Source organism: Sylvia atricapilla, assembly GCF_009819655.1.
Source record: "Sylvia atricapilla isolate bSylAtr1 chromosome W unlocalized genomic scaffold, bSylAtr1.pri scaffold_60_arrow_ctg1, whole genome shotgun sequence".
Taxonomy (NCBI): domain Eukaryota; kingdom Metazoa; phylum Chordata; class Aves; order Passeriformes; family Sylviidae; genus Sylvia; species Sylvia atricapilla.
This window is the reverse complement of record NW_027077027.1, coordinates 229,939-257,257: the sequence shown is the minus strand read 5'-3', so window position 1 is coordinate 257,257 and position 27,319 is coordinate 229,939. Positions and strand designations below refer to the sequence as shown.

At 45.8% G+C, this 27,319-nt stretch overlaps 1 protein-coding gene across 1 annotated transcript in view; it reads right to left on the bottom strand.

Annotated features, from left to right (window-relative positions):
- Positions 1-1,920: 1,920 nt before the first annotated feature.
- LOC136374683 (phospholipid-transporting ATPase IG-like) overlaps positions 1,921-27,319 on the bottom strand; it is a 76,763-nt gene continuing 51,364 nt past the window's right edge. The window contains exons 10-29 of the mRNA XM_066340084.1: positions 27,179-27,260; positions 26,654-26,804; positions 25,663-25,860; positions 24,620-24,781; positions 24,364-24,521; positions 23,400-23,471; positions 22,456-22,529; positions 21,707-21,810; positions 20,969-21,150; positions 20,147-20,410; positions 19,631-19,805; positions 18,875-18,977; positions 17,489-17,634; positions 17,059-17,118; positions 15,907-16,034; positions 11,896-12,031; positions 10,017-10,082; positions 9,119-9,222; positions 7,489-7,642; positions 1,921-2,712 (exon numbers count right to left, since the gene is read on the bottom strand). Coding sequence (XP_066196181.1) covers positions 2,596-2,712; positions 7,489-7,642; positions 9,119-9,222; positions 10,017-10,082; positions 11,896-12,031; positions 15,907-16,034; positions 17,059-17,118; positions 17,489-17,634; positions 18,875-18,977; positions 19,631-19,805; positions 20,147-20,410; positions 20,969-21,150; positions 21,707-21,810; positions 22,456-22,529; positions 23,400-23,471; positions 24,364-24,521; positions 24,620-24,781; positions 25,663-25,860; positions 26,654-26,804; positions 27,179-27,260 — 2,636 coding nt within the window. The 3' untranslated portion in view covers positions 1,921-2,595. The remainder of the gene's footprint in view (positions 2,713-7,488; positions 7,643-9,118; positions 9,223-10,016; positions 10,083-11,895; positions 12,032-15,906; positions 16,035-17,058; positions 17,119-17,488; positions 17,635-18,874; positions 18,978-19,630; positions 19,806-20,146; positions 20,411-20,968; positions 21,151-21,706; positions 21,811-22,455; positions 22,530-23,399; positions 23,472-24,363; positions 24,522-24,619; positions 24,782-25,662; positions 25,861-26,653; positions 26,805-27,178; positions 27,261-27,319) is intronic.

The window sequence follows — 27,319 nt, the reverse complement described above, 5'->3', positions numbered from 1 at the left end:
AGACATCCCACATGAATTCCACCCCACCTGTCAGCACGCACACTCTGGGTTTGAGTATATAGCTATTGCAATGGCTTGTTCCAGCTAGAGTCAGGACACTTGGAAACACCAAGAGAAAGATTTGGTTCTTAGAATATCATGGTCAAGACAGCCACGCACTCAGAGTGCTTCATTAAAAACCTCAGGGGGCTTCAAGGATCAGCACGTTGTTATCTAGAAGTCTTTCATACCTTTTCTATGTAGCAATCCTATGGGCAGCTCCACACAGCTCTGGCTCTTTCTCTCCTTCTCTTCCTTCTGCAGTTCCAGCTCACTGCTTCCAATCCCTAGCACGGCCACCTAACCCTGTCTGTCTCTCATACAGTGACTTACCTTACCTGTCTTGCACACAACCTCCTCTATTTCCTCCTCACAGCACAGCCAGCAAACTCTAACTCACTCACTCTTTTATCACACCCAGCTGTGAGGGCAAGGCTGTTCCCACTCTGGTAATTAACACAGCTGCAATATAGCAGAGGCAAGATTGCCTTTAGCACTATCTCTGTCTTCCCACATGAGAAGGCTCTGTCTTGAGACAGGCAGCAGAGATTATCCTGTTTACGTGACTATTTGAACAGTTCACACACACTTCAAGTTTCACTGTTCCCACTGATATCATCAGTGGAATTCCAGGGGAACAGACTTTGACCCTTGGAGTAGAGCATGGCACAAAACAAATTGAGAAGCAAGGTGTCAGGCTTGGGACCATTCAGGCTCAGAATGGTTTTGAATCACAGGAATTAGGCATTTTAGCGCCCATTTTTTAAAGGTCATGTAAACACAAGTCAGCAACCGTATATTTAAGGAGAATGGTTAGATTTGGCATATAGAGCATATCTTCATTGTATTCATCGTATACTTGATCTGTAGGCACCACATTTCAGCAAGAAAAGTTGAGAATGGGACAAGGTCTGCAAGTCGAATTCTAGATCTGTGAAATGAGCTAGGAAAACGGAAAAAAAAGAAGAAAATGAAAGCTTTGCCCATGGGACACATGCTGCCAGTGCAGCTTCTGACTTGCATGCAGCAAGGAGTTGAGCCGCACTTGCTGACACAGCGCAGACACTTGTGTTTAGGCCAGTGCAGAGTGTATAATACAGTGGTCCTGTCCATCTGTCCCCTCCCATGCTGGGTGACGGCAGAGCAGCCACAGGGACTGTGCACTCCCCTCTCCCACTCGGGTAAGGCCCATCCAAAGTCCTCATGATGCACAAGAGAATTTGTCAGCAGCTGATCCACACCAGTTGAAGACAAACTACAGGGATGGCAGCCAGAGAGCAAGACTTGATTCTTCCAAAAATAGTCTGCGGTTCAACAAAATTTGGTGAGGGGAACGTTCTGTCTAGTCCCAAATTGTTTTGTTGTATGTACATGACACAAAGCCTGAGTGAGCGGGAGCCAAACCCAGCAGCAGCACAGAGCTTGCTGCTTCTGAAATAAGCCTCGAAGCTTCTCACAGTAGTTCCTCCGGGGGACATCAGCATGAGAGAGGGACTGTCACACAAACCAGCAGCACATAGGCTGCTGTCACTGCTTATGACTTCACACAACAAAAAAAAGCTGCTCTTTCCACATATGAAGTATCAGAAAAAAAAAATATATTGAGAGTCAGGCATCTCACCTTTGCTGAGCAGAACCTAAAGAGGAAAGTTCCTGTGACCATGGCACAGGTAGATTTAAAAAGAACATGCCAATTTAAAAAGCAAATAAAATGTAAAATGAAATCAGGTTCATTTATTCAATTTTAAACTGCCTTTTTCTTAGTGCAAATAACTCAAGATGCAGTTTTATACACCTGCAGGTTCACAGGCACAGCCCATGTCCCTGGGATCAGCTGAGGACTACACTGTCCCTCAGGCCTTGAAAGTGTTGGAGCAACTGCACAGTGGTTGTGGCAGGATGCTCTGGCACTTCCCAGCACTGTAGGTCTTCACATGGACACCACTGCTGTGGACAGACCACAGACTGTTTCCAGCTACACCTGGAGGAGGGAGCAGCAAAGATTTCTCCTGAATTTTCAGCTGATCCTGCCGTGTGCATCTGGGAACCCACGGCTGGGAGGGGGCAGCTGCCAGCCAAGAGGGGCTCCAGGGCTGCATCCACCTTCTGTGTGAGGGAAGCAGTCTCTTCCCAGTGCCTTCAGGGGGCTGGAGGGGAATGTTACTGGGTTGAAGTCTGTGCTACTTCTTTGGTCAGGCAGAGCAGGAGCTTTCAGCAGCTCTGCTGCTCTCAGACAGATCTGCAGCTGGCAGAGGAAGCCCCCGTGTGAAATGGGGCTGGCACTGCACTCTTGCACTTCGATCCATGCTGTTTTGGGTGAATTCCTAAAGATGCTTTCTCAGCCTCCAATGATGTAGGATTTGGCAGAATTGGTTTTTCTGGGAGGGCAGGGAAGCCACAAGATCAAAGACTAACAGGTACCATGGGGCCAGTGCCCTGGCTGCTCTGTCAGCATGGCTGCTTACAGTCCTTGGTACTATCAAAGGTCACTGCCAGGTTAAAACCATGGGTTTCCTACAGCATAACAATCAATATGCAGTGTTTGTGTGGAGCACTTTAAGGTATCCTGAGAGGATATCTTTCTGCCAAATTAGTAACAGCATCTTCAGCCTTCACAGAACCATTCTCTATATGTTTGTATGACACTAATACAGGCAGATCAAAGGGGCCGGCCTGCAAAAATCAGAAGGAAAACAAACATGTATTGCAACTGTTACATTCCCAAACTCATAAAGCTTTTCCTGGGTTATTTTTTTAAAAAAATATTATATAGGAGAAGAAGAATGATTAGCCCATGATAAAAGTGCCAAATATCATTCACAACCAAGTAATCAGATGATAAATCCATTTTCACAATTTGCAAGATGCTGCATGAAGTCTAAAAGTGGCATCTGCCCCACTGTTCCCTGTGGCTCCTGTTCTGTGCTGGTCCAGCCACCTCTCACACCAGTCTGCACCAGTATATGGTGGTGGAGAGCACCACTTAATGTCAGTGGGGAAGGACTGGCTGCACAGGCCAGGTGCCAGCTGCACTGGAGGCCTGGCAAGCCTGGCTGTTGGCCCTGCCATGCCCATAAACCTGATTTCTTTAGCAGCAGGTGTGGGCACAAAGCTGCAAGAGGTTCATAGATAATCTGCAGGTTTATGCTTGCAGCAGACACCCCACATAACAACTCCCCTAAAAGCAGAATTGTTAATTCAATCAGGCACTTTTACTCTGCTGTTGACTTACAACAAAGTTTAAAATCAAGTGTCAACTCATATGAGGATGCTCTGGGTGTGTGTACAGACATACAGACACCAAGACATGCCTCTGTCCCATGTGCTGACATACACATGTGTTTAGTTTCCATCTATGCAGATGAATTAAAACATACTTATTTCTATCTGACAGAACAGCATGCACCCTAGAGAAAGGGATTTTGGTACAATTCAGATGCAATTCTGGAATCATTTTAACAACTGAGATTTCCATCCTTCACTGTAAATGTATCAGCATTAGCTTTTATAACCAGTATTAGCACAATTCAGACTGCACTCTCAAATTAAATTTTCTGCTAATATTAGACTGAAATAACTGCTAGATTGAAAGATTTGTTTACATATTGCCAAATATTTGAAAGGATCTGTACAGATGCAGGATTCTGAAGAAGTTGGATAGTATAACATCCCCAAATTAAAATGCATCCCGAGCATTGCATCTCCATTCCACAAGGACAGGTGCCCCACACCAATAGCCAAGAGTATTACATGAACCATGGTTTAATTGAATTGGAGGGGGTTACGTTTGGTTAATCAATGCCTTTAAAACCATCCCAATTCCTCCAGACAGGGTACCTGTTACAACACATTAGACTCATCTGAGAATGTTCTTAAAAGAAGAGGTCTGACAGAAGGTCTGGGCGACAATGAATCAGGTGCCTTCTCACTGCTCTGCAACAGCGAGGCAAAGAGACTTATAGCACACGTGACCCTCAGCCTGCCTGGGTCAAACAATGCAAGACACAGAACCCCTTTTACAGCTAAGTAATTTCATAAAGGATGGAGCAACACATGGTGACTAACACTGGCTGGGTTTTGCAGTGCCAGGGGCATGGGAGGTATTCAGAAACTGGCCCTGCTTCTCAAAATGTTTGGAGATTTATGCTGCAGGTGCTTTTGAAGGAGGAGGAAGACATCCCTGCTCTCCACACAACTGGAATTTTTAGAAGAGCAAGTAATGGTGGAGATCTGCAGTGAATCCAAACACTAGGGACATGTAATCGAGGTGCTTTGCTGTGGGTGACCCCACCAGTCCCATGGTCAGCAAGTCCAAGACTATCCCTTGATGTGAAGGTTGTGGGCTGTGGCTTAATCGCTCACACAAAGAACAACGGCAGCATTGATAAGTGGGATGGACTGGGCAAGGTGGGCACTGGGGAAGCTCCTCCTAGGTCAGACAAGCCTGAGCCATTTGACAAGTCATCCAGAGGACAATCAACATCAATTCCACCTTGTCCCACTCCTATCTGGTCCACTAACACAAAACTACAGCAAGGAAGGAGAGTGTAACCAGCTTTGTCTTTATCCACCTCACTTGGGCATCCTGAGCATGACCAGCTCACCCACCTGAGGTGCAACACGAGACCCAAGGGGAAGAGACAGACAAAATACTTAAGTGAAAGATTTAAATTAAAACAAAAGATGGGGAAAAGCAAGGTTCTGCTGTGTGAGCAAATCTAAATGTGGGTTTTCAGGAGTTAGGCATTAGAAGGAAGAAAAAAGCAGTTGAGCAAGCAACACATTGTGACTCAGAAAGGAAATCACCTTATTCACTCCAAGAAAAGCTGTGATTACTGGAAGTTTGAGAAAGCATGAAGATAGTGGATGTTCCTGAGGAAGGAAGGTGCTTCGTTACCTAGTTTACAACAGCACAAAAGAGAGAAAATTGCAGTACAAGAAAGAGAAAGGCAGAAACCAAGGAAAATACAAATGTACCTTGCAGTTAAGAAACCAAACAGAACCAAAACAAAATAAAAACAACCACCACATTTCCACACAGAAAATTTAATAAAGGCTGAGCAGAGCTGATGTGCTGTGTTATAGGAAACTAGGGGTGAAACCCTGTCCCATTGGGATCAAAGGGAAATGCCCAACAACCTGGCCTCAAGTCCATCCTAGCCTTCCAGAAGGGACCCTTGGCCACCAAGCTGTGGTGCAGTATGCCAGATGGTGGATGGGGTCCGCCGCTTGGGACCCAGAGAGCCACAGCCACCCCAAAGGATGTCTCGCTAGAAACAGCTCCTTGGGGGGTCAGGGCGCTCCTCAGCTGGACAGAGGGGCTTCTCAGCATCGGGCAGAGCAGTGATTTTTCAGCTCAGTGATTTCAGCTTTCAGTGATTTCAGCTCAGTGCTCTTAGCTCATGCCCTTGTGAGTTAGCCCCTCTTTTAGCCGGCCATGGTGAGAGAGAGAGAGGTCTCGTATGGAATTTCCGCAGGTGGTACTTTATTGAGAGGGTACCAGCGAAAGGGATCCAGGGACGAGGAACCTCTGCTGGCCAGAGGAAACTCAGGGGTTTTATGGGACACCAGGGTGGGAGGAAAAGGGTACAGAACCAATCAATTGTAACAGATCTACATAAAATCCCGAGGGGGCTTGTGGGTCTCCAGCCAGGTCACCGTAGCTAGGAGGTTTGCCTTTGTCTTAGGTGCTCAGGGTGAAGTTGCGAAATTCTTCCTTGACTCCTCAGCTTGGCTCCCTCCAGGGCAGAGCAGCCGGGGCTCTGCCCACCTCCACAGTGCAGGCCCTCATAAAATGTTCCTAATTTTGTTTTTCACTTAATGCTTCCCTTGGGACACTGATCTTTATATTTTAATATTAAGATCAGGATTCTCAATAAGGGTTTTGATTTGAAATCATTTACCTGGTCTTAGATGCCTTTACAAATCAGGCAGCTGACTTTGGTGTCTGATGGCTGACAGATATCCAGAGCTGGTATCTCCTTCAGGCACTTACAATAAAGCTCTTACTCAAAATGTACATTTAAATATGGCTCAGCCTGTGTTTAGTTTGGGATGCACATCTGAAGAGATTTTTCTAGTTGACACTCGCTTTGCTAAGTGATTTCTCAAGAGCCTTTGTTAAATGAATATAAAGCACTCTTGAATGTAAGTATTGCAAGAGGGGATGGATCTTTGGTCAGCAGCTGAAGGCAAAAATGGGTCACTTCCTAGGTGAGTTGAGCTGGGCCTCGGAAATGCCCAGGTCACCCTTCTAGGGCACTGTCCCCAAACTGTCCTATGTCTGCAGCTGAGAGCAACTCACTCCCAGCCTATTCAACAGGGGTGTCCAGCTAGAAACTATTAAATCATACTCAAGTGGAAGAAGTTACATGTATCCTCACAAAATACAACCACAGCTCTCTTACCATCACTATGGTTTTAAGCTTTAATGATGCCCCATCCCTGGAAGTGTTCAAGGCCAGGTAGGATGGTGACCTGAGCAACCTGATCTAGTGAATGGTATCCCTGCCCATGGCAGGGGGCTGGAACTGGATGATCTTTAAGGAGCCTTCCAACCCAAACCATTCTGTGATTCTATCAATGACCAGGGGGTGGGAGTTATCCCACCCCATGTCCCTTCAGCTGTGCCCTGCTGCAGCCCAGGGACATGCAAACCCCAGGGCAAGAGGCCAGGGCTGGCTGGCAATTCCCACATGCTGGCCCAGGGCAGGACTTGCTGATGCTGCAGGGGAAGAGAGCAGCTGCAGGAGGGGGAGCATGGCTGGGAGGAGCAGGGGCTGCCCCTCTGGGATGTTCAGCCCCTCTGGGCAAGCAGAGACAAGGGGCAGGGGGCTCAGCACAGCGAGCTGTGGGCCTGGCAGTGCTGGCCTTCACCACTTGCAGGAGCAATGGAGAAAACTTCTAATAGGTTTCCACTTCTAAAGGGAACCCTCCTCCTCAGCAGTGAAGGAAAGCTGTTAAGAAACCTGACAACTTCCAGGGAGAGTGAAGATCATGGTCTGAGCCTTTGATTATTTATGGAGAATGGGCAAATGTGACCTGCCCCTGTTCCTACTGCACCAGCACCTGAGGACGTACCCAGGGGGAACATCCTGCTTATGTTTTTTGACGTAAAAACAAGAAGTTTTTTTCAGGACAAGATAAGGTGTGTTTGGTGATCAGTTCAGGCTGGACAAGGCAGATGCACTTCTCTAAGAGACACCACATTCCCATCCAGGGAAGGCAACTAGGGAAAGGCACAGGTTGACTCGCTCCCTGCTACAGATCTAGGCAGTATTTTTAGAACAACTTCTTGACATTTTTGGCATGTGAAAGAGCAAGACAAGACTCTAAAAAGCCTCCCTTGAGATGTGAGTGGTACGTGGTATTGTTAGAGATTCATCTAGTGCCTAAGGGTAAGAAAGGTCTTCCTAAAAATACAATGTGACACATCATCTTGTTCCTTACCTGATGATTTTTCTCTTTTATATTTTTTAAAACTATTAGAAGAATTTCTGGGAAAAGGCTGATAAAGATCAGAAGAATTATTGCCAGCCATGTGGAAACAGAAGTCAGCATATTAGCAAATACAAAATACATTCTTTGCTGCTTCAAGAAAGGCCTGAAAAGAAAGAATACAAATAAATTCTGGTTAACATGGGTTTTCCAAGAAGATCAGAATCAAAGGAAATTTCAGGCAAAGCTATTAGCAGTTATGCCTCTCTTTCAGACAGAGATGGATACAGCAGAGAAACACACTGTCCATCCTTCTCCCAATCCATCTCCTGCCTCCAGCTGCACTGTTCCTGGAAAATTGTCATGATCCATTTTGCATCTTCCACATCTGTTTCTTTTCAGGGTGGGAAAGGGTTTGAATTTGGCCACCACCACTGAAAGATAAATTATTCACCTCATCAAAAACCAAGTCATTTTATTTCAACTTCAGGCTTTTCTATAGTTTCTGGTTTGGTTTTGATAGTGGAAATCCAGAGTCTCTCAATCACAACAGGTTATTTTGCCCCTTCCCTTTCCTTGATGAGGGAGAACAACCATCGGCTGCTCATCAAAAACACCTCATCAGTAAATGATGACAAGGATCCCAAAGCAGTTTTTGCTTACTGTTAGATCAAAAATATTGAGCTATGCAAGTTAAACAGTAGAAAGAGTTTCCAGTAGAAAACTCACACATTTATCATAGAGATGTGGCTAGACTGCAGATCTGGATCTGTTGGCCAGCAAAAGTTAACTGAAAAGCTAAAGCTTGTGACCCCCATACAAGATATTCAAATCTGTTCCACATCCTTATTAGCAAATTGCTGGATCAGGGATCCAGCCAATAGCCCATGGCACCAGCCCATGGAAAAGCAAAGGTGTAAAACAGAAATGGTTTCTACTGTGAATGTCAACTGAACATTTACTGCAGCACAGGAAATACAAAACTGGCAATGTTTGCAATCTACTAATGCTCACCTGCTTTGGCAACACACTAAACTCAAAGTCCTGGGTGCACTCAAATCAATGAGAATTTCTTCTACTCAGATCCATGATTTCAACAGCAGGACCTGGCTTTCTCCTGTTAATTTTTCCCTCTGTCCCAGAGGACCAGGTCCTCTTACTCTGCATCTGCCTCATCTCTTCCTTCCTTCTGTTTCACTGGGGTTCTTTCCACCACAAATTCTTTCTGTCTCTCTCATCCACATGCACAAACAGATCCTAAAAGGTTTACTCTAGAACCTCCCAATGAAGACAAGAGCCTCAGCACCAGAAATGACCCCGTGGGCAGAAAAGCAAACACTCCCTGCCAAAGCTGAGCACCTGGATGATACCCAGGGTGTTCTCTCTTTCAGGCTCTTCCCTCTGGTGGGCTGAGACCTCCTCAAACACATCTCATCACACACCAGCTCTTTTCCAGCATTGGCTTTTGGTGGGTGTTGGATGGAGGCATCCCATCCTCACTCAGCAGAGAAAGGAGCAGGGTTGCACACACCTCGCCACCTGCAAATCTCAGGATATCCCTCATGAGGGGATGCTGCATTGCCAAAGCCAGCACTGGGCATTCCCCTAAGAAAGCACAGTGGGAAGAAGAAAAGATACTTGCCAAATGACTCCTCCCCAAAAGAATGAGAAAAACACATAGAAAGCAAGGGAGCCCCAAATCACAAAGTGATTCATCCACGTCCAGAATCGAGTATCTAATGCTAGCTGTGGGAATAAAAAGAGAGACAAAACAGGCTTTAGATGCAGAGTGTATTAAATTGTATATATATGAAATTTCAGACTGGTTTCACATTAAGGCTGAAGGTTCTCCAAACAGCTACCTCTGTGCATATGGGCACCAGGAAAAACATTTTCAATGTCCACAGTCCAGCACACAGCACAATGTTAGCAGGGAAACAGTGACATTCTAATTGAAACTGACACTTTTAAATGGAATAAATTTGATGCAATCCCTGATGCTACAGGAAAGAAACGTCTAAAGGTTACAGGGACTGTAATTGCCTCTTGTCACCACCTGCTGTCCTGAACCAAACACAAAAGACCTTTTGTAAGATCTTACACAAACAGTTTGTTCTGGAAAGCTCCATGAAACAAAATAATTTGCTATTGTTATTTGACACGTGCTTTTGCGATCACTCTGGCACTCAGCCTTGTCTGAAACAAGGTGGACAAACCCAAATTCTCTATTGCTCCTCTTGCTGGAACTGAACATCAAGAGGTGAAAGTGTGGGGAAAAGTCAACCATAACCAACCGGTGTCCTCAAAAGAGGGAAAAAAATGAAAAATAATTTAAACAAAACAAACACATAAAGATCACAGACTACACAAAGGAAAGTAAGCAGGTTCTGCCTCGATGGAAGAAGAGAAGATTTAAGTGTGCTGGAAAATACTCATAGACACTTAATCTTCAGCACATTCACTAGAGAATTTTACAGTGCATACACGAGCCTTAGAAAAGGCCTGCAATGAGGGACTGAAAAAGGCAGGGAGATGCTAACCTTGAGAGTGACGGTGAACACCAGCACGGTGAAAACAATCGTCCCAAAAGTCCAGTTCCCAAACACCTGCAAAACACACAGCACTGCCACAGGCATCTCTAACCTTCTCTGGAGAGGCACAAAAATGCCAACGGGGATGGGGTGCAAGCAGGAAGCAGAGGGAGGGTGGGAGGGAGCCACTGCTATGGGACATGGATGCTCAGACAGGCTCCAGGCACACGCACAACTCACCGCCCGCTACGCCACCCTGAGCCATGCAGTGCCACACAGATGGGTGACCAGAGCTGGGACGGTGACAGGGACAACCTCCTACTAACAGCAATGTCAATCAAGGACACAAGTCATTGCACCACCTGCATTTCAGGATTTCTTGGCAATTTACTCATTTTCTGCTTTCTTGCCACACTCATCATCATCTCTTTGCAGTCCCCTCTGCAGAGTGCACCAGTGGGTACTGTTCCATCTGGTTTGGTTTGTGGATAGTAGTGACTACGCACACAAAGAAAAGCAGATACTGCATATAAATCCAAATGATGGCAATCAATGGGAGAGATGCTTACCAAAGGCTGTCAAGATCTGAATGCATACATTAAAACAGAAAGTGAAATGTAAAAGTTTTCAAAAAATGCAAAAAATTTAAAGTCAATAGGAGTGAAAAACGAGTCAATCAAACATACATGGATATTATGAACAATTGCTGGTAGCAGTTCTTACAGGCATAAGTGTTTACAGAACAGGACATAACCACAGATCTTATTGTAGTGCCACATAGACTTGACCTCTGAAGGTATTCACAAAACATATCAGTGCTTCATGTTTCATTCAAATACAACCAGAATGGCTATAGATACAGAAGAGCACTGATTTGACAATACAGGGGCTTGACTACATCTAGCTGGGGCCATAAATGCTGGCATTGATACAATGTATGAATATACATACATAAATTTCATCAGCTTTCCTCCAAGTGTTAGCCACTAAAAAAAGCTTAGGTATTTTCAAGGGTCACAAGTGATGGTGTAAAGAAGCTTCCCATCAGCCAAGATCTAATAACAGGCTGCACATTCCCTTGGGGAAAAGGGTCCTGAAACAGCTCAGGCCACCACGTGTGGCAGCTGCCCTGCACTAACACTTTGCTCTGTACTCAAATTAACCAGCAAAATAAGAAAAAATAATAAAGGAAAGAAAAAAAAAAAAAAAACAAAAAAACTCCTTTTTTGCAAGTTAACCCCAGGAGCTCCCACATCTCGCTCATGCGGCAATGCAAGTGCTCATCCCCACAGCAGAGGCATGAGCAAGCAGGCAGCAGGGACAACATCTTGCTGCCTCCAGCAGCTGGGGACTTCTGCTGGCTCCAAAACAGGAGCAAAAGGCCAGCACCAGCCTTCAAAGGGAGAGTGGAGGCTGAAATCACACCTCCAAGCAGGCACAGAACACAAGCAGCCCTGCACCATGTCTGCACTAACGAGCACCATCTCATCAAGTTGGGCTAATTCAGCTGCTCATCACTAGCCAAGCATATGCCAAATTTCAGGCTGTCACTGGTGGGAAGGACAGACACTGGTCCTGCCCTGGGCCAATGCCTGGAATCACATAGAAGAGGGGATGAGCACTGTGCAAAGCTCACTGGGTTGGAACAGAGCGGTGTGTAGTCATTTTACCTAGTGAGTGTAACCAGCTCTGCCCTGTTTCCATGACGATCTGGAAAATGTTTTATTTCAAACATTTGCTGTAGAATCACACCATAAGCAAGGCTACACTGTTGGACAGGACTGGAGACACACTGCACAGATTAAGCGCGCAAATATTCCCTGCCAGGCATACGTGAGAGGCAGTGCACAAAAAAAACACTCAATCTCCTTTCTTTTGGTGCCGTTACCTTTCCGTTATCTTCCAACGATGAACTTTGAAAAAGAAAATAAACCCCAAAGAAAAACACAAGTCCTTCAAAGGTGCCCAGAAAGGTCCAGTACAGGAACGGCCTCCACTGCAGCATTGCATTATCTGACACCTTCCTGCCAAGAGATGGAGTGACAAGACCATCATCACCACGTTTAGGATTCACTGCAAAGCTCCTCTCAGGCAGGGGATTGGTGGGCTTTGGAGCAAGCCCTTGCAGGAGGAGGCAAGGGGAGAAACCACAAAAATACCTGCCAGGACATAAAGAACACTTCTCATAGAAAGCTGCTGATCATGAGAAATCACAAGAGGTTCAGCATATGAGTTGCTTTATCCTTCTCCAGGTAACTTGGATGAAAAAAGCACAAAGTGACCAGAGGCAACGCTGTCCTGAACCTCTCCTGCAGCCCCTGCGCTGCCCATGGTATCTGACATTATCTGCTAAATTTTAAAAGCAGGGTAAGGCTAAAGAGCAGCTGTATGGGATGCATGAAATCCATGGTGTGCTTTCCTCTTTTTATGGAATGCACAAATCCTTTTTTGAGAAAAGCTCTGCAAGTCCTGTTCCCTGAAGTGGTGTTTTTCTGCACAGGCTGAAAATAACCTCCTGAATTGTATGGTGGATGTTTTTATCACAGGGGTTGTAGCAGGAGGCTCTTGGCTGAATACAGGATGAGATCTGGCATGGAGGCAGCAGCAGCAAATGGATGGGCTATGAGCAAAGCTCTGCAGGGACCACACACAGGGTGTGGGGAGTGGAGGGTGGCTATCAGGGCAGGAGGGAGTTCCCTGCATCATTTTTTTTTCAGATTACTTTCTTTGAAGTCCCCATCTTTTTTGCATTATTCTCAACTCCTAAAGCAATAATACATCCATTTCCAGCAAGCTGCACTTTGCAAACCTGTGTGGTGCTGGGCTCCTATAACTGCAGTTTCTGAAATGAGACCCTATTGAAACCTACACACAACGATGCCGTGACCATGTTTTAACATATCACAATTTGGGTCTGAGAAAAAAAGCAAGGATAAACCAGACTGGAAGTGTGAAGTATTGCAAGGAGAGAAAATACAAGCAGCTTCTTCCCTGCGAGCTCTGTTTTGCATTCCCATTTCTGTCCTGCAGCGCTCATGGTAAACAGACTTTTTCCAGACTCAGGATCTGCACTGCAGCAGCTCAGCACTTCCTCCAGCAGCAGCGCAGCGGGTGCTCCACATCCAGCAACACATGCAGTCATGAATATTCAAACTAAGGCTGTTTCCCCTCAACAGACAGATCCCAGAGATCAGAGCCCACCAGGGGAAGGCACAGGGGCCTGCTGTTATTGCTCTCTGTCGCACAATATTGAATTACCAAGCTATTTAAAAATACAGATGGTGGCATTTTACCATAGAGTGAAGGAATATAGAGCTCTAATCAATCATGGCTCTGAGTGTTTACTTCAAAATCACCTAAGCCCCTTCCCAGCCTTACAGCTCTTGTTGCATTCACTGCTTTTTTTCTATACCTAAGACAACTTTCACACAATATTTTAGGCACCTGATAATTCCTTTTGCTGTCTCTGCACAGAGATCACTCTTGGCTTGAGCACAGCTGTGCCACAAGCAGCTCCTCCACTGCTGAGGAGCATCACACCACAGCAACAGGGCTGGCACAGGCCACTGGCCACAGCAGCCCTGACCTGGCTTTTTCCACAGGCTGAGCTGACTGCCAGGCTGGGGAATTAGCAACAGGCATGCACAGAGAGGGGTTTCCTCCAAAAAACTTCTTTCTCAGCCTTGCTGAAGGGCTGCCCCAAGCATGTGTGTGGGCAGGGCTGGGAGAAAGATGGAAAGCATCTCTGTTTCTGTGCAAGATTGGAGCCTCTCCCTGCCACAACCAAGGAGAGAAAATGACAAGCAAAGAAGAGAGAGACAGTCTCAGCTGTCCTTTCCCTGGGCAACTGTCATGTGTTGAAACAGTATCTCTCTGTTAGGACCTTAGAATTCTCTGGAAAGGACAGGGACCTATGGGGGGGCAGGTTTTGGATTGGCATGCAGTTTTGACCACTCAGAAAACAGAAGGTGAATCTTGGTAATGCCCATATAAAAGCTGAAGCTGGATTTGAGACTTCCTCTTTCTCCCACCCCCCCCCCACCCCACCCCCCCCCCCCAGCCATCAGGTAACACATGAGCTGGCTGAGGAGAGACCGGCTTAGGCCCCAGCTGCCCCCAGGGCGGCCCAGCCGGGCCTCCGGGAGCCACTGCCCGCAGAGGAGGCAGGGCCAGCTGCGGGATCAGGGCTGGCCGTGGCAGGACCGTGCCTCGGGCCCCCATGGCTGCCGGCACCCCTGGCCCAGGGGGAGGATGGGATCTCTCCCCCCACTCTACGCTGGGCCTTACAGAGCAGCTGTGAGTAGTTCACGCCTTCAGATAGAGGGGTGGAAGAGAAAACACCCCCCCAGCCCCCACCAGCATGGCTCTGAAACATTTGCAGCTGCCGCGGCAGAGATCACCTGACCACAGCAGGCCTGGGCAAGCTTTAACTCTTTCCTGACACAGATTGAGACTTTAACCCTTCTTGGAGATGAGAGAAAAGGCCAAATTGGAGACATGTAAAGGGACAATATGGAGATGTCAAAGTCAGTAAAGGAAGAGTGACCTTTAAGTGGTAGAGATGATTAGTTGCCTTGGTTCTAGGCTGAAAATTTCCTATGGATTTTGGTAACAGGATAATCTTTTAAATCGTGGACAATATAAATTGGGGAGATGATTTGTGGATTTGAGCAAAGGTATCTGTGATGAACTGAGCGAACATTTTTTGTGCCCCCATGAGAGGTTGAACAGAGAGAGGTGAGAAGCAGCCCTCTACCAGTAAAGAAGTGAGAAGACCATCTCTGTTCCCTGAGTTGAAAAAGATCCTTTGTTTTTTGAAACAGCTCATTTCTAAAAGGTACCACCCCAATTTGTGAATCTACGGCCCATAGGTAGTCACAGGAAAGGCTACATGATATGGGAAGTTGCACAAATGCAGATTCTCCTGGGCAGGCTGCTTTTGTGTGAATTAGAAGCCACAAGCAGACTGTTTCTCCTGTAGAAAGTTGCCAAACAACAGGAGAGACTTCTCTTTCTCTAAGACTGAATGAAAGACTCTTTTATAAGTGATACTGACCTGGAGTTCTGAGTTTTGCCTCTTTATAGTGTTGGTAGAAAATGAACAGTTTGTAGCGGGAGAAAGGGCTGGTTTTAGAAATTAATTTGTGTTGTTTTCTTTCTTTTCTTATTTTCTTCTCTTAGTGTATGTTAATAAAATCTATTTGTTTTTTTACTTCTAAGTTGAGCCTGCTTTTGCCTTTTTCTCCCAAAATCCTATCTCCCAGTTAGCAAACAAATTTGCCAAATGTAAAACCACCACGGCAACATGGCAGAAAACTGAGTGTGTGGATCAATGAGCAGAGCTCCCTGGGTTCTGATAAGGGGACCTGGCCTGTGGAGGGGAAGCCTGGGGGAGCATATCCATTTAGACAAGCTGAGAAACCACCTGCCTGAGCTGGGCTTCAGAAACACTGATTTTTCTGAAAACAAATGGATCTTTTTTCCTCCTGAAAGCTGCATCTCCCCTCCCTGCATTACATGCTCCATCACGTGCTTGGCTCCCACTGCCTGGCTCAAAGGTAATGCGAATGAATGATCTGGCCACACTCACAGCTTGATTTTTCTTTTGGATGAGTTCCACCTACAGTTTTCTCTTTCACAGAGATACAGCAGTGCCATTTGCTAGACCAGATATTGTCAGAGAGCATAAACAAGTAGCAACAGGCAGTAAACACAAGGCTGCTCAGCTTGAATGCAGGAACAGCTGAGCCAGGAGAGACAGAAATGGCTTTTTCTGCACTTCATGGTGATCCCATCCCTGACAAAGGACAGGGACACCTGCTTATGCTCCTGCACCAAGAAAACTCGAACCATGGCTAACAGAGTTGTGCAGAGGTTTACCCAGCCCAGGACTACTCACATGTAGAGCTGAGGGTCCAAGGTCAGCATGTCGATGCTGATGTGCTGCTCCAGGAGGCTGTAAGCCAGGATAGGCAGCGATGTGAAGCAGATGTTGTACATGGTCAGATAAGCAGCATCATACAGTGGCTTAGAAGAGGAACAAAGGGTTAAATGAGACAGACAGAAAAAGGCGTCTCCACAAAGAAATGAAACCATAAATTTCCAGCCGGTCTCTTTGTCACACAGTACAGCTACATTGGATGGGAGCTGTGCTCCATGCAACGCAAGGGGGAACAAGGCACCCACAGGCTGCGTGCCCAGGAACCTGCTTCCACTGACAGAAGTTTTGTAACTGGCTGGTCTCATTTCCAGCTTATCCTCCAGAAAAACATGACTGAACAGCCCTTATCACAGCTTTCCTCTTGCTGCTCTTTTTCTGCCGTTTCTATTAATTTGATGCCTCCTGTGGCTCTCTAAAGACTAGACTGTTCTAGAAGAACTATAGCTTCTTTTTTTTACAAAAAGAGAAAGGCAAGTGTTTCTGCCAAAACAAGCAGAGAATTATCTCTCACCATTTACTCTTTCTGTTATTTTTGAGCCCAAATAGACATAAAAGCCCCTTAAGTTGATGCAAAAGCCAAAGCTCTTGTCTCCAATCACATGAACCCACTCACCACATGGATCTGCCTCTCGGATGCTTACTTGGACTAAGCAAAGCTCTAATAACACTCATTGTGTGGTTTTTTTTTTTAAAGATGCCATAAAAGAATGAACCGTTCTTCCTTCTGAGTGACATTTTTAATGCAGTGAAATGCAGCAGAGCAGACAAGATCAGGAAACCTTTCAAAACTTGTTCTCGTAAGAGAAGCAGAAGTAGCAAAATCAGGTGCTGACAAACCAGCTAAACCCTTCTCTCATTACTTCAGGAAGGTATCCACCTGTGTTTATGGCTGGTGGATGGGAAAGGAAAGAAAGCATATTGCTTTCTTTTCAGTTATGGTCTCAAAATATTATGTTCCCGATATGGTGTTGAGCAACAAGGTCAGCTCCTACTGTCCTTTAGAGCAAGGTGGTGAAGGGACAGGATGCCAAAAGCCAAGTCTCTGCTAGGAAGCCTCATTATGCCACTTGCTTTTTATCTTGCCTTTATAGACAAATTACTGGAAGTTACCTGCTGTGAGAATCCACAAAAGAACTGGTATAAAAACTGTGGTAAAATGAAGCAAAGGTTCTAGGAAAACAAAAGATAAATGGTCAGCAGGGAAGCACTTGACTTCTCAGTCTAAATCCAAGTAGTTTTTCCTGTTATCAGACATTAGTGTCTGACATTACAACATCAGACAAGGTAGGGCACTTGTTCAATCAAGCACAAAACCAATCCAGTGAGCGGTTAGTATCCGCAGGAGACACTAGAAGAATGTTCACATTCCCCTGGAAGCACTGTTTTCAATGGACAAGCACATGGCAGACACAGCCTGTCCCAGGGAAGGAAAACAGAACTACAGGATATCCCACACATTTTCTTCCTGTTTACTATTTTATTCTATTGCCAAAAAAATGCATAGGATAAACAAAGAAATCAGCTGCACACTGCCCCTTACCTTATAGAAGAAATACTGTACAAGGTGTGCTATTCTCACATAATATAAATGCCCATGTGCTAGTAGCAGTTTTCTTAAATGTTTAAACTTTGGCACAGCATAGTCGCTGTTTCTGGAGGCCTGGCGTCCTTCTTTGCCTTTTATCCCTGGAGACAGAAGCATGGCAAGGGGTTAATCCCAAAGGGGCTGGAATCTGGATGCTGCCCACTGGGTTTGCTCACATCACTCAGTGTCTCAAGCTATGAAAAGGCTGAGATTCCCTCCTGAGTGTCCCAGAAGAGCAAACATGAATACCTTCTGTGTGGTTTTGGCTCCACAACACTCAGACCTGCCACTGGAGTTTTTAAGCTATATTTAGGCTGCTCTGTGATTTCCTGTATAAGAGTGTGGTGAAGGGTGTCTAGGCAAACCTGATGAAAGATAGGAAATTGGTTTCCCATGGGCTGGTCTGCATCTCACGCAGCTCAGTTACTCCCCTGCAGCTGCTCAGTCTCCTGAGACATCCCCACAGAGCTGTTTTTGTTCACAAAAGCCACATCCAAATTAACTGCACTGATTCCCTTCATTAGAGGGCACCACAGCATTTCCAACAGCCCCAAATGAAGAACATGTCCTTTCTCTTTCACTGACCCTTCTTCAGCAGTATTACAGGAGTCTCCCATATTTCAGACACCAATCTGCAGGCAGGAGGAGTTTCCAGCCTGCTGTCAGTCATATGGACAGTGCAGACACAACATTCCTGGACCTCAGCCCCAGCAAACACATGTGGGTCCCTGTGCTGAGCTGCTGCAACCAGTTAGCACTGAAGGCTGACACTTTCACTGCACTGCCATTGCAGCAAGTGCCACTAATCATCCATCTCTTTGCTGCTTGTGTCCCTTTTTTTTCCTGAGCCCCAAGCAATCCTTACCACCACTATTTGGTCACAGAGTTTTTGAACATGATCTGCAGTGTATCACTGACAGAGAGAATGGTACTAGCACAGGTGAGGAGTATATGATGATCTCATCTCTCTCTCTTTTACAGTGGAGATGGTAAAACATTGGTACAGGTTGCCCAGAGAGACTGTGGATGCCCCATTCCTGGGAACATTCAAGGTCAGGTTAAACAGGGCTCTGAGGAGCTTGATGGTGCTGAAGATCTCCCTGCTCATTACAGGGGTTGGACCCTTTAAAGGCACCTTCCAACCCAAACTATTCTATGATCTCAAGCATTAATCTGGAGTTAAACTCTGCCTGCAAAGAAAGCAAGAGCAGACTTCCCACATTTTTCCAGTGGGATTGGTTTAGCCATGTGCAATCAGAAACACCAACTGCACCTCAGTAGTGAACCCTAGCCAGAGCAGACAGGTTTGGGCTGTGAGATAGGTGTTTCAGGGACTCTTACCTATTCCAACATGTGCTTCCAAAATCATACTGACATCATTTGCACCATCCCCTACGGAAAGGGTTATCGGGCTTCCTTTTGTGTTCTTCACCATTCGTACAATCTAGAAGATTTAAAAAAAGGACAGCAGCAGAACCCAAAAATCAGTTAAAAAGCCTCCAGAGACCTTCTCACTGCTCTCCCCAGGAGAAGCAATCAGGCTTTTACAGCAGCAATATAACACCTGGAGAGTTCAGGTTAATAAAAGCCCTTGTTACTTGCTTTGCAGTCACAACCAGAGCAAAAGCCCAATCCAATTGTGCACAGCTAAAGGACAATATTTCATAACAAACCCCAGCAGCAACATCCTGGTCTTCCCTTCTGCTAGACCCTGTTTCCCCAAAGGCAGGTTCTCTCACGCCTCTCAGGGTGCAGAAACACATCACTTATCAGGCTGGGACATCATCTGCTGGAGTGAGGAAGTCACGGACTCCACTTGACAAATTTGGAAAGGAAAAAAAAAAAAGCAAACTGGGAGGTTTTGTTTATTTCTAATTGGCCTAGGTTTACGGGTTCCAGCCAGCATATTAAACAAAGGGTTTGCATTCAGATTTGAAAGAATGGTGTGCTTTCATTGTGCTCTGAAGCTTAGATGAGGCTTACACATAGCCTGGAGAAGTCCTGCTTGATTAGGATGATCAGGTCAAGTCCCAGCTGATGAAGTCAGTGTTCATCACATCAGCCAGTGACATGCTTCAGGCATTGAGAGTTAAATACCTGTGCTTTCTGCAGCGGAGCCATCCGGCAGCAAAGAACTGCAGTGCACTTCAGGCAGATCTGTAGGAATATGCTTTTGTAATTGCTAAAGCCAGAGTCCTGAGAAGGGTTGAGTATCAGTGACAGCGTTGAGCCATCGATGATCAGTCCATATTCTTGACTCAACGTCCAGCTTCTGGGGCACAACAAGGAACATGTTTGAAACTTAATCAGACTAAGAAGTCAACCTAGCTGCTTGTATCATCTTAGTGAAAAAAAACTGGGTTTGGGTTAATTTTCTTCCTGTCCATTTTTTGGGGCTTAGCAATTTTAAAAAGCTTAGACTTAACATGTACCCTTCACTAAGGGAACAGTGCAATTAAGTTCAAAGCCAACTAATACCAGAGATGATGAGCAAAGCAAAGGAACCAGTCGCAGTGTCTGCAAGTAACCAGTCCCCAGGGCCACAGCATGGTCCTAATTTAATACCAAATTTGCATCTGAAATGCACACAGCTGGGTCCTCTGGCTCACTTACCTCTTCAGGCCTCCTCGGTGTTTAGGAACATCCTGAATCAGCTTTTTGTGGTACTCCAGCAGCAGCTCATGGAGCCGATCCTCCTTCCTTTCACTCTCGCCCACCGTTCTCGCCGTCAGCTCCAGCAGCTCAGTGCTGGTCTGGAAGAGCCTGCAGGCATAGCAGGTGGATTTGGCAGTTTCCATCTTGTCTCCTGTGAGCACCCAAACTTTCATGCCAGCTGCGTGCAGGGCCTCAATGGTCTCTGCCAGCTGCTCCTGCAGCCTGCAAGCAGAAGCAAAGCATCACTTTGCAGGTTGGCCCATACCTCATCCATATAACCTTGATTCTGATTCTGCAGGTAGAAAACACCAGCTCAAGAGAAGCTAATTTACTTTTCCCATGCTGGAGAGACCACTGCCCCAGAAATAAGGATTACAAGTCAGCAATACCAAATTTTTATTTGCAGGCAAAAAGAAATCACTGCTTTATACTCTTGACTCTTAGGCCTCACAGTAAGAATTTAATTTACACTTCCAGTTACTATAACTGAATGTGGAATTGAATTTGTTTTGATGCGCAAATTAATACTGTGTGCTTAATTCACTCTCTAGAAGTGCAAGTATTTCTGTAGCTTCATTAATAAATTCCAATTCCTGCTACACCAGCCAATTTAAGCAACTAGAGCAGTGTGAAATGGGTTGTGCCATGGCGTAATTAATTGCCCTGGACACTGCCAGCATCTGCCTGGCTGTTCAGTTCCACCACAGCAAGTCCAGGCCACAAGGCCACATCAGAGAAACCATAGGCACAACAGGGCTGGTGGTGGAGTCACCTCTTTACCTGTCTTCTACAGCAGTAGCCCCAATCAGGTGCATGTTTGCTTCTGTGTCATCAAAAACCTTGGCCATCTTCTCCTCTCTGTCCTGCAGAGCCATCTTGGCTTCATTGAGCTGTCTGTCAATTTTGTCATACTCCATTTCAGTTAGTTCTTTGAAGGCCACACACAGCGTTCGGTAGCCATCCTGGCAGTGTGAGGGAAAAAAAATAAAGTGGACAAACGCCCTAAATCCAGGTTTTTTACAACTCCTCACTTTAGGGTTGGTGCTTTTGTCTACCATCAGTGCTTCTGGTAGTACTGACCCTGAGGGCAAGAATAATTTGTTGGCTTGTGACAAAACAGCAATTTTCTGTGTTTATACAGTAACTTCTTCCCACCAGAGTAATTATGGTTCTGCTTATTATGTGCAGAAAGAAACTAAGAGAAGGACCAGGGCTGAGAGCATGCAGCCAGCAGGGAGAGCAGGGACTAGGTGCCACCACAACTGGGACCAGGCTGCTGTTATTACTTCTATTTTTAACTTGCCTGGAAGATGCCTGGACACAACTGTGATGGAGACAATATAAGTATATCAAATAAAGGTGGAAGCCAATCAGAGAAGGAAAGAAGCCTGACATCAAAACAATGTGAAGTGACACTCACATTTTCAATACTTCCCTCCAAAGCAAGGTCACATCCCTATTTTTGGAATAAGGCTTTCCTGGCCCCAGGAGCCAGCCAAATTTCATCTATGTGCTCACCATAGCATTGCGGTCCACATGGACTTTTGTTTGTTGGATTTCTTCTTGCTGCACCCTTGGGAAAATAGAGGAGTCTGCTCCTTTACAGAAGAGAAGCAAGTTTCCTAAAAGCAAATTATAAATAGTTTATAGCACTCACAAGCTGCAGAAAGACTTAACAACATCAGTAGCAACTAAGTGATGCAGAGGGAAGAAATCTAGGAGGACTGAAGAGGGAACTGCTAGAAACCAGACTGCCTACAAAAAATGGCCTTTGACCAGCCTGTGAAAAACCTTTGGCTGACCTGGCTGAGACTTTGGGTGTCCCTACCTGCCTCTGAGCAAGTTTTCTGCAACAGGCTGGACATTATCTGTAAGCTTTGGCAACCTTTCCAGGGAGGGCAAAACCAGCATCTCAAACCTTACAAGACTGACACTTGAGAAGGATGATGACCTCTGGATTTTTGACTGTTATTCCCATGAAACTCCATCCCACCCAGGGGACATTCTCACATGTCTTCCCTGTACTTGTTCCGGCCTGGAACAAGGCAGGCAGGGAGCTCTCCATGGCCTCCCCTGATTTGCTGTTGCTCCCAAATAGCTGCTATGAAGGAAAATTAACTCTATGGCAACCAGACTCGGTACAGAATTTAGTTAGAACAGCCTAGAAAACCTAACAGCTCAGCTTCTCTGGGTGACAGAAATAAGGAGGATGTGTTTTATAGCTCTGCACACAGGTATGAGAGGCCACAAAAGCACTTTGCCTGTACCTGTGGTGGTTCTCACAATGACACTCATACGGCGCCGGACAGGATCAAAGTTCAACACATGGAGAAGTTGGTACCTTTAGAAAAAGAGAAATTAGCTTTGACTCAGTAAAGAAAAAATAGAAAAATAACTATTTGAGACAGAAAATCACTAACAATGAACTGCAGAAATCAATGCACCCTACAAGTGGCATCAGCCACCTGGGAATGAATTTTACAGCTACTGCATAAGAAAATGGAGGAAAAACCCCAAATTCCAGTAGTTCTGTGGTGCTCTGAGAATGGGACTAAGGGGGTGCGTACCCAGCAGTGCACCAAGCCCCCAGGCTGGGCAGGGGCTCAGCAGGGAATGAGGCACCACATGCCAAAAGCAGTAACACTGAGTCTCCCATTTAAATAAGGAGTTTCTTCATGAGGGAAGTAAGAAGTGAAACTTGCTTGTGAAGGCAAGTGTTGGGGAAGTGCTGGGATTAGGTCAGTGACTCACAGATGTCCACCAAGCTGTGAGCACAGGGTAAAATCTAACTATTTTCAGCTTGGGGGGGGAATAAAGGTTACAGGGAATGGAGCTGTATCATGAGTTTAGGCTCACAGTGTCCTGCTGTGAGCCCCAGCCATGGCCCATAAGGTCAGCAGCCACCTTGTGAATCCCAGGAGCCACCTGCACAACCCTGTACAGATGAAGGATACACACAAAGGACTGCAGGCTCTTGAGGGACCTGAATTTAGACATCAGTAAACCACCCGTGGATTTTTGCAAGTGAGTTTTTCACCTACACCTTGATGTGCTGTGCTTTGTAAACGGGACAGTTTTGGGGCAGGTCAGCATGGTCTGACAGCCCTCAAGGAACAGCTTTGACCTTGCCAGGTTGACCAAACTCAATTAAGCTGGGTGGAAGTGGTGCAGAAGAGCAGCCCTGTTCCTCAGCAGCCCCAGCAGCACTTACATCTCAGTTTCATTCTTTTGGTTTCGAATTTTCATGAAATCATTTTCAAGTCCTAGAAAAGTGAAACCATACCTGTCAATAAACAAAAGGACAAAACAACATTGAAAACACCCATTGGCACATATTATACATAACAATGTTCTCGTTTCACCTTCTGCACTGCAGAACAGAGCTCAGTGAGCCTGAGCTAAAGAGCATGGCTGGATGTTTGTTTGCTCCATGCAGAGCCTGCTATGATGTCCTGGCACTGGTCCCATTCCCTGGAGAGCCTGGGCACTGGAGCACATAGACACAGAGAGCCTCTGGACATGGTCCACTGGGTCTCTGGCAGCTTTACAAGCCATGAGCAAGTATACACAGCTGCAGCAGCCTCCATCTAAAACCTAGGGGCTGGCAAGAGCATAGAATCACTGAATGGTTTGGGCTGGAAAGATACCTGGTCCCAAACCCCTGCCATGGGCAGGGACACCTTTCACTAGACCAGGCTGGTCAAGGCCCCACCCAGCCTGCCCTTGAGCATCTCTGGCAAGATTCAAATGTGGGGCTGACAAAAGTAACCATCCTATTATTTTGCCACTGCATGACAAGGAAAGAATTTCACTGCAATATGCACATGGTAACTGGTTTCTGTTTCGAGGGGATTAAAGCACAAGGCCATGTGGCCTCCATCAAAGCAGCCTCTGCCACATCTGGGCACGGCAGCACCTTGGGGCTGCTCATAGCAAATGCAAACCATAGCCTCCCAGGGAGCTGCTCAGGGAAGATCCGTTACAGATCATCCCTTTAACAGAGAGCTCATTTAAACCCATAGGCTCACAGGACTGCAGGTCAGGTTCAGCAATGGTATTACAACATGCTTCCCAGAGAGACTGTGGAAAGGGATCCATCATCTTCAGATCACCCTCACCTCCCTCCTTCCCACCAGAGAGAGGGAATTAAAAAGTCAACATCTTCACATTCTTACTTTTCTGCGCCTTTCACCAAAGCAATTTCATCTGGGGAAGAGGAGATATAGGTGTATTTGCGTTGTGTGTGTGCCATCAGCCCATCCACTTGTTCTGCTTCCTTGATCTGAACCGTGTGACACAGGCAGAGGGCTCTCAGGAACAGTTCCTCGCGGCTCTGGGCAGGAGGGAGGGAGGGCGTTACTAGCTGAATGCCACACCTGGCCAGGAGCTGGCCACAAAACCCTTATAGCCATCAGCATGCACATTTCTTACCTTTTCAGCTTTGCCATAGTACTTGAGGGGTCCATCAGTCTGGGAGAAGCCATCCACCTCTGAAATGCAGTCCTTGTACTTGTGCCCGTCTATGCAGCACTCGATGAACTCCATGCTGTTCTCCGTCAGTGTCCCAGTTTTGTCTGTGAACACGTACTCCACCTGCAAGCACCAGGCAGCTGCCACAAGGGCTGGGGAAGGAGCCTCCAGAAACAGAGACTGGGGCATTTTAGTGTATCTGTGGCAGTGCTAGAGAGTACTTGGCTATCCTAACCTGACTCTGCAAAACAGACGCAGGTGCCCCACCACATCACTGTGTAGTTCTGCTACTTTGCTCCTTTGTTTTTCAGCCTGTTACAAAGGTGGCAAGAGGCAGCTTCTGAAGACTTAAAATTTGTCTCCAGGCTCTTTACTTTCCCCTATTTCACTTTCTTGGGTCCTTTGCTACACCCCTAGTGCTTATAGAACTGCTGCTGCAGGTCTCCTGCCTCCTTTGGGGGATTTTCATCTTGGAGCTATATTTCAATTAGCTAATTACTATATTTTTATTATTGTTTTTAAAGTAAAATCAAAAGCAGGTGGCACTACACATGCCCTGCACTCGTCTCTCAAGGTGCAGATCAGAAAGAGAAGCCTGAGCTGTATAGGTACCCCAGCAAGGCGGCAGCAGCACAGCTGCACGTGCTCTGCACACCCAGGGAGATGACTGGGCAGATATTTTCATTAATCCTCAAAGAGACAGAGGATTTTTAATTTTTAATTGAAGCAGTGAAAGCAAAGCACCCTGATACGCAGAGCACTGTGCCTGATATTCCCCAATATGGAAAGAACTGGTGTGACCCAATTCCTGCTCTTTCACGCACTATTTATAACCTTATCTGCTTTGCAGAGTGAGTGGAATCACTTTCAATGGAAAGTGCTACCAAAGAAGGTGAAGCTTGGCCTGAGGGGACTGCGAGGGATTGCCACAACAAGGGCTCCTTGCAGGGAGGGCACTTTCATCCACATTTTCATCCAGACATGCAAACACAGCACATTCTGACCTGCCCGAGCTCTTCATTCAGGTCCGAGGTGTTCACCAATGCCCCCTCTTGTATTTCTTCGTCATACATCTCCTTGTCCCAGGAGATGAAGAAGGAGCCCAAGAACTTCTGCATCTCTACTGTAACGTACATGGAGACAGGGATAATAAAATTGAAGAGGACCATAAATGACAGGAAGTCTGTGAACATCCGCAAGACCTGCAAAGGAAAGAGGAGAAGATGCAGCCTGTGGCTGTCAGGACACAGGGGCAGTTTACAGCAACACCTCAGGGATTCCAGACAGCTTCTCAGAAAAGGTTAAATAGGAAAAAACAACATGATAATGAATACAGCTGAGATACAGGGATAAATCGCATTTTCCTTTGGCACAGAAAATCCCACTGTCTTCTGCAACTCTACCAGGTACACGAGTACATCTCACTGCTTCATAGTGACCAAAATAATGTTTCATAAGCATATTCCTCTTAAGAATATACTGCTATAGGCTCATCCTGACCCCAAGAAACCAGAAAAAAGGAGCAGGTGGCTTTAGACCAGTCAAGCTGTGGCAAGGGTACAAGTGGTGCAGTGACATCCCTGTATGTCTTCCTCAATAACCCATCAAATGAAGATCTCTACACAGACTCAACTCTCTCAGGCTTGACTGCCTATGTCTTGGCAAGTTTAACAAACTGGTTGACATGGCTTCAATTTAAGTTTACCTTTTCAAAGCTGAAAGATAGTTCGAGTTCAGATAAGGATCCAAGTTAAATCAGCTGCATTTCTACATTATATAGTATTTACTTATGGTTTTCCCTGCTCCACACAAATATCACTGTGGACAAGCATGAGAGCACAAAAGAAACACAAAGAGCAGGAGAGACCAAAGGAAACAACAGCACATTCTGTGAGCAAACATGACTCCCAGGGCTGGCAGCAGGCACTATCAGATTAAACTAAACAGCCAGAAAAAGTAAAGCTGGAGGAGGTGCTGAAATACAAATCCACTTACCTTGAACGTCTCTCTCTCTTTTTTAGTCTTTTCATTGTACCAAGGCTCATCATTAAATGGATTACTCTGCCAGACATATTTCAGAGTTGTGCATACAGTGGCCTTGCCCAATAAGATGCACAAATACACTATCAAGAAAGCGTTGATAGATCTGAAAAACAGGTTTCTCTTCTAAATTCTTGCAGTTATTTTTATAGAGAAAAACATGTAAATAGGCAGGAACAAGATTTCCTTACTTTTAAGAAGGGAATTACAGAACAAGTGCTTTTGACACTGCTGATATTCAGGGTCAGGTTCATATATTTTAATATTTCTTAATTTTGTTTTTAAATTAAAAAAGCTACTAAATGTTGCTGCTTATTGCAAGATATGCTTTATCAAATACCCAGATTTTTCTATGCGATCAGAGAGCATCTGAAACAAAAGGCAGAGGATTAGGGGATTATTTCTGTACAAGTCATCCATTAAAAACAAACCCAAACCCAAGAGGGTTTACCGATTTTTTTTCTGAACATAAATACTCACTTTTCTACTGCAGACCGTTTCTGAGATTTCCCTTGGTAGTTCAGAGCCATTTTTGTTTCCATTCCAGTATAGACTGCAACTCCTGCAGGGTATTAAAGCAGGGCTCATAAGGGACTGGCAACCCCAGAGGGACCCGGCTGG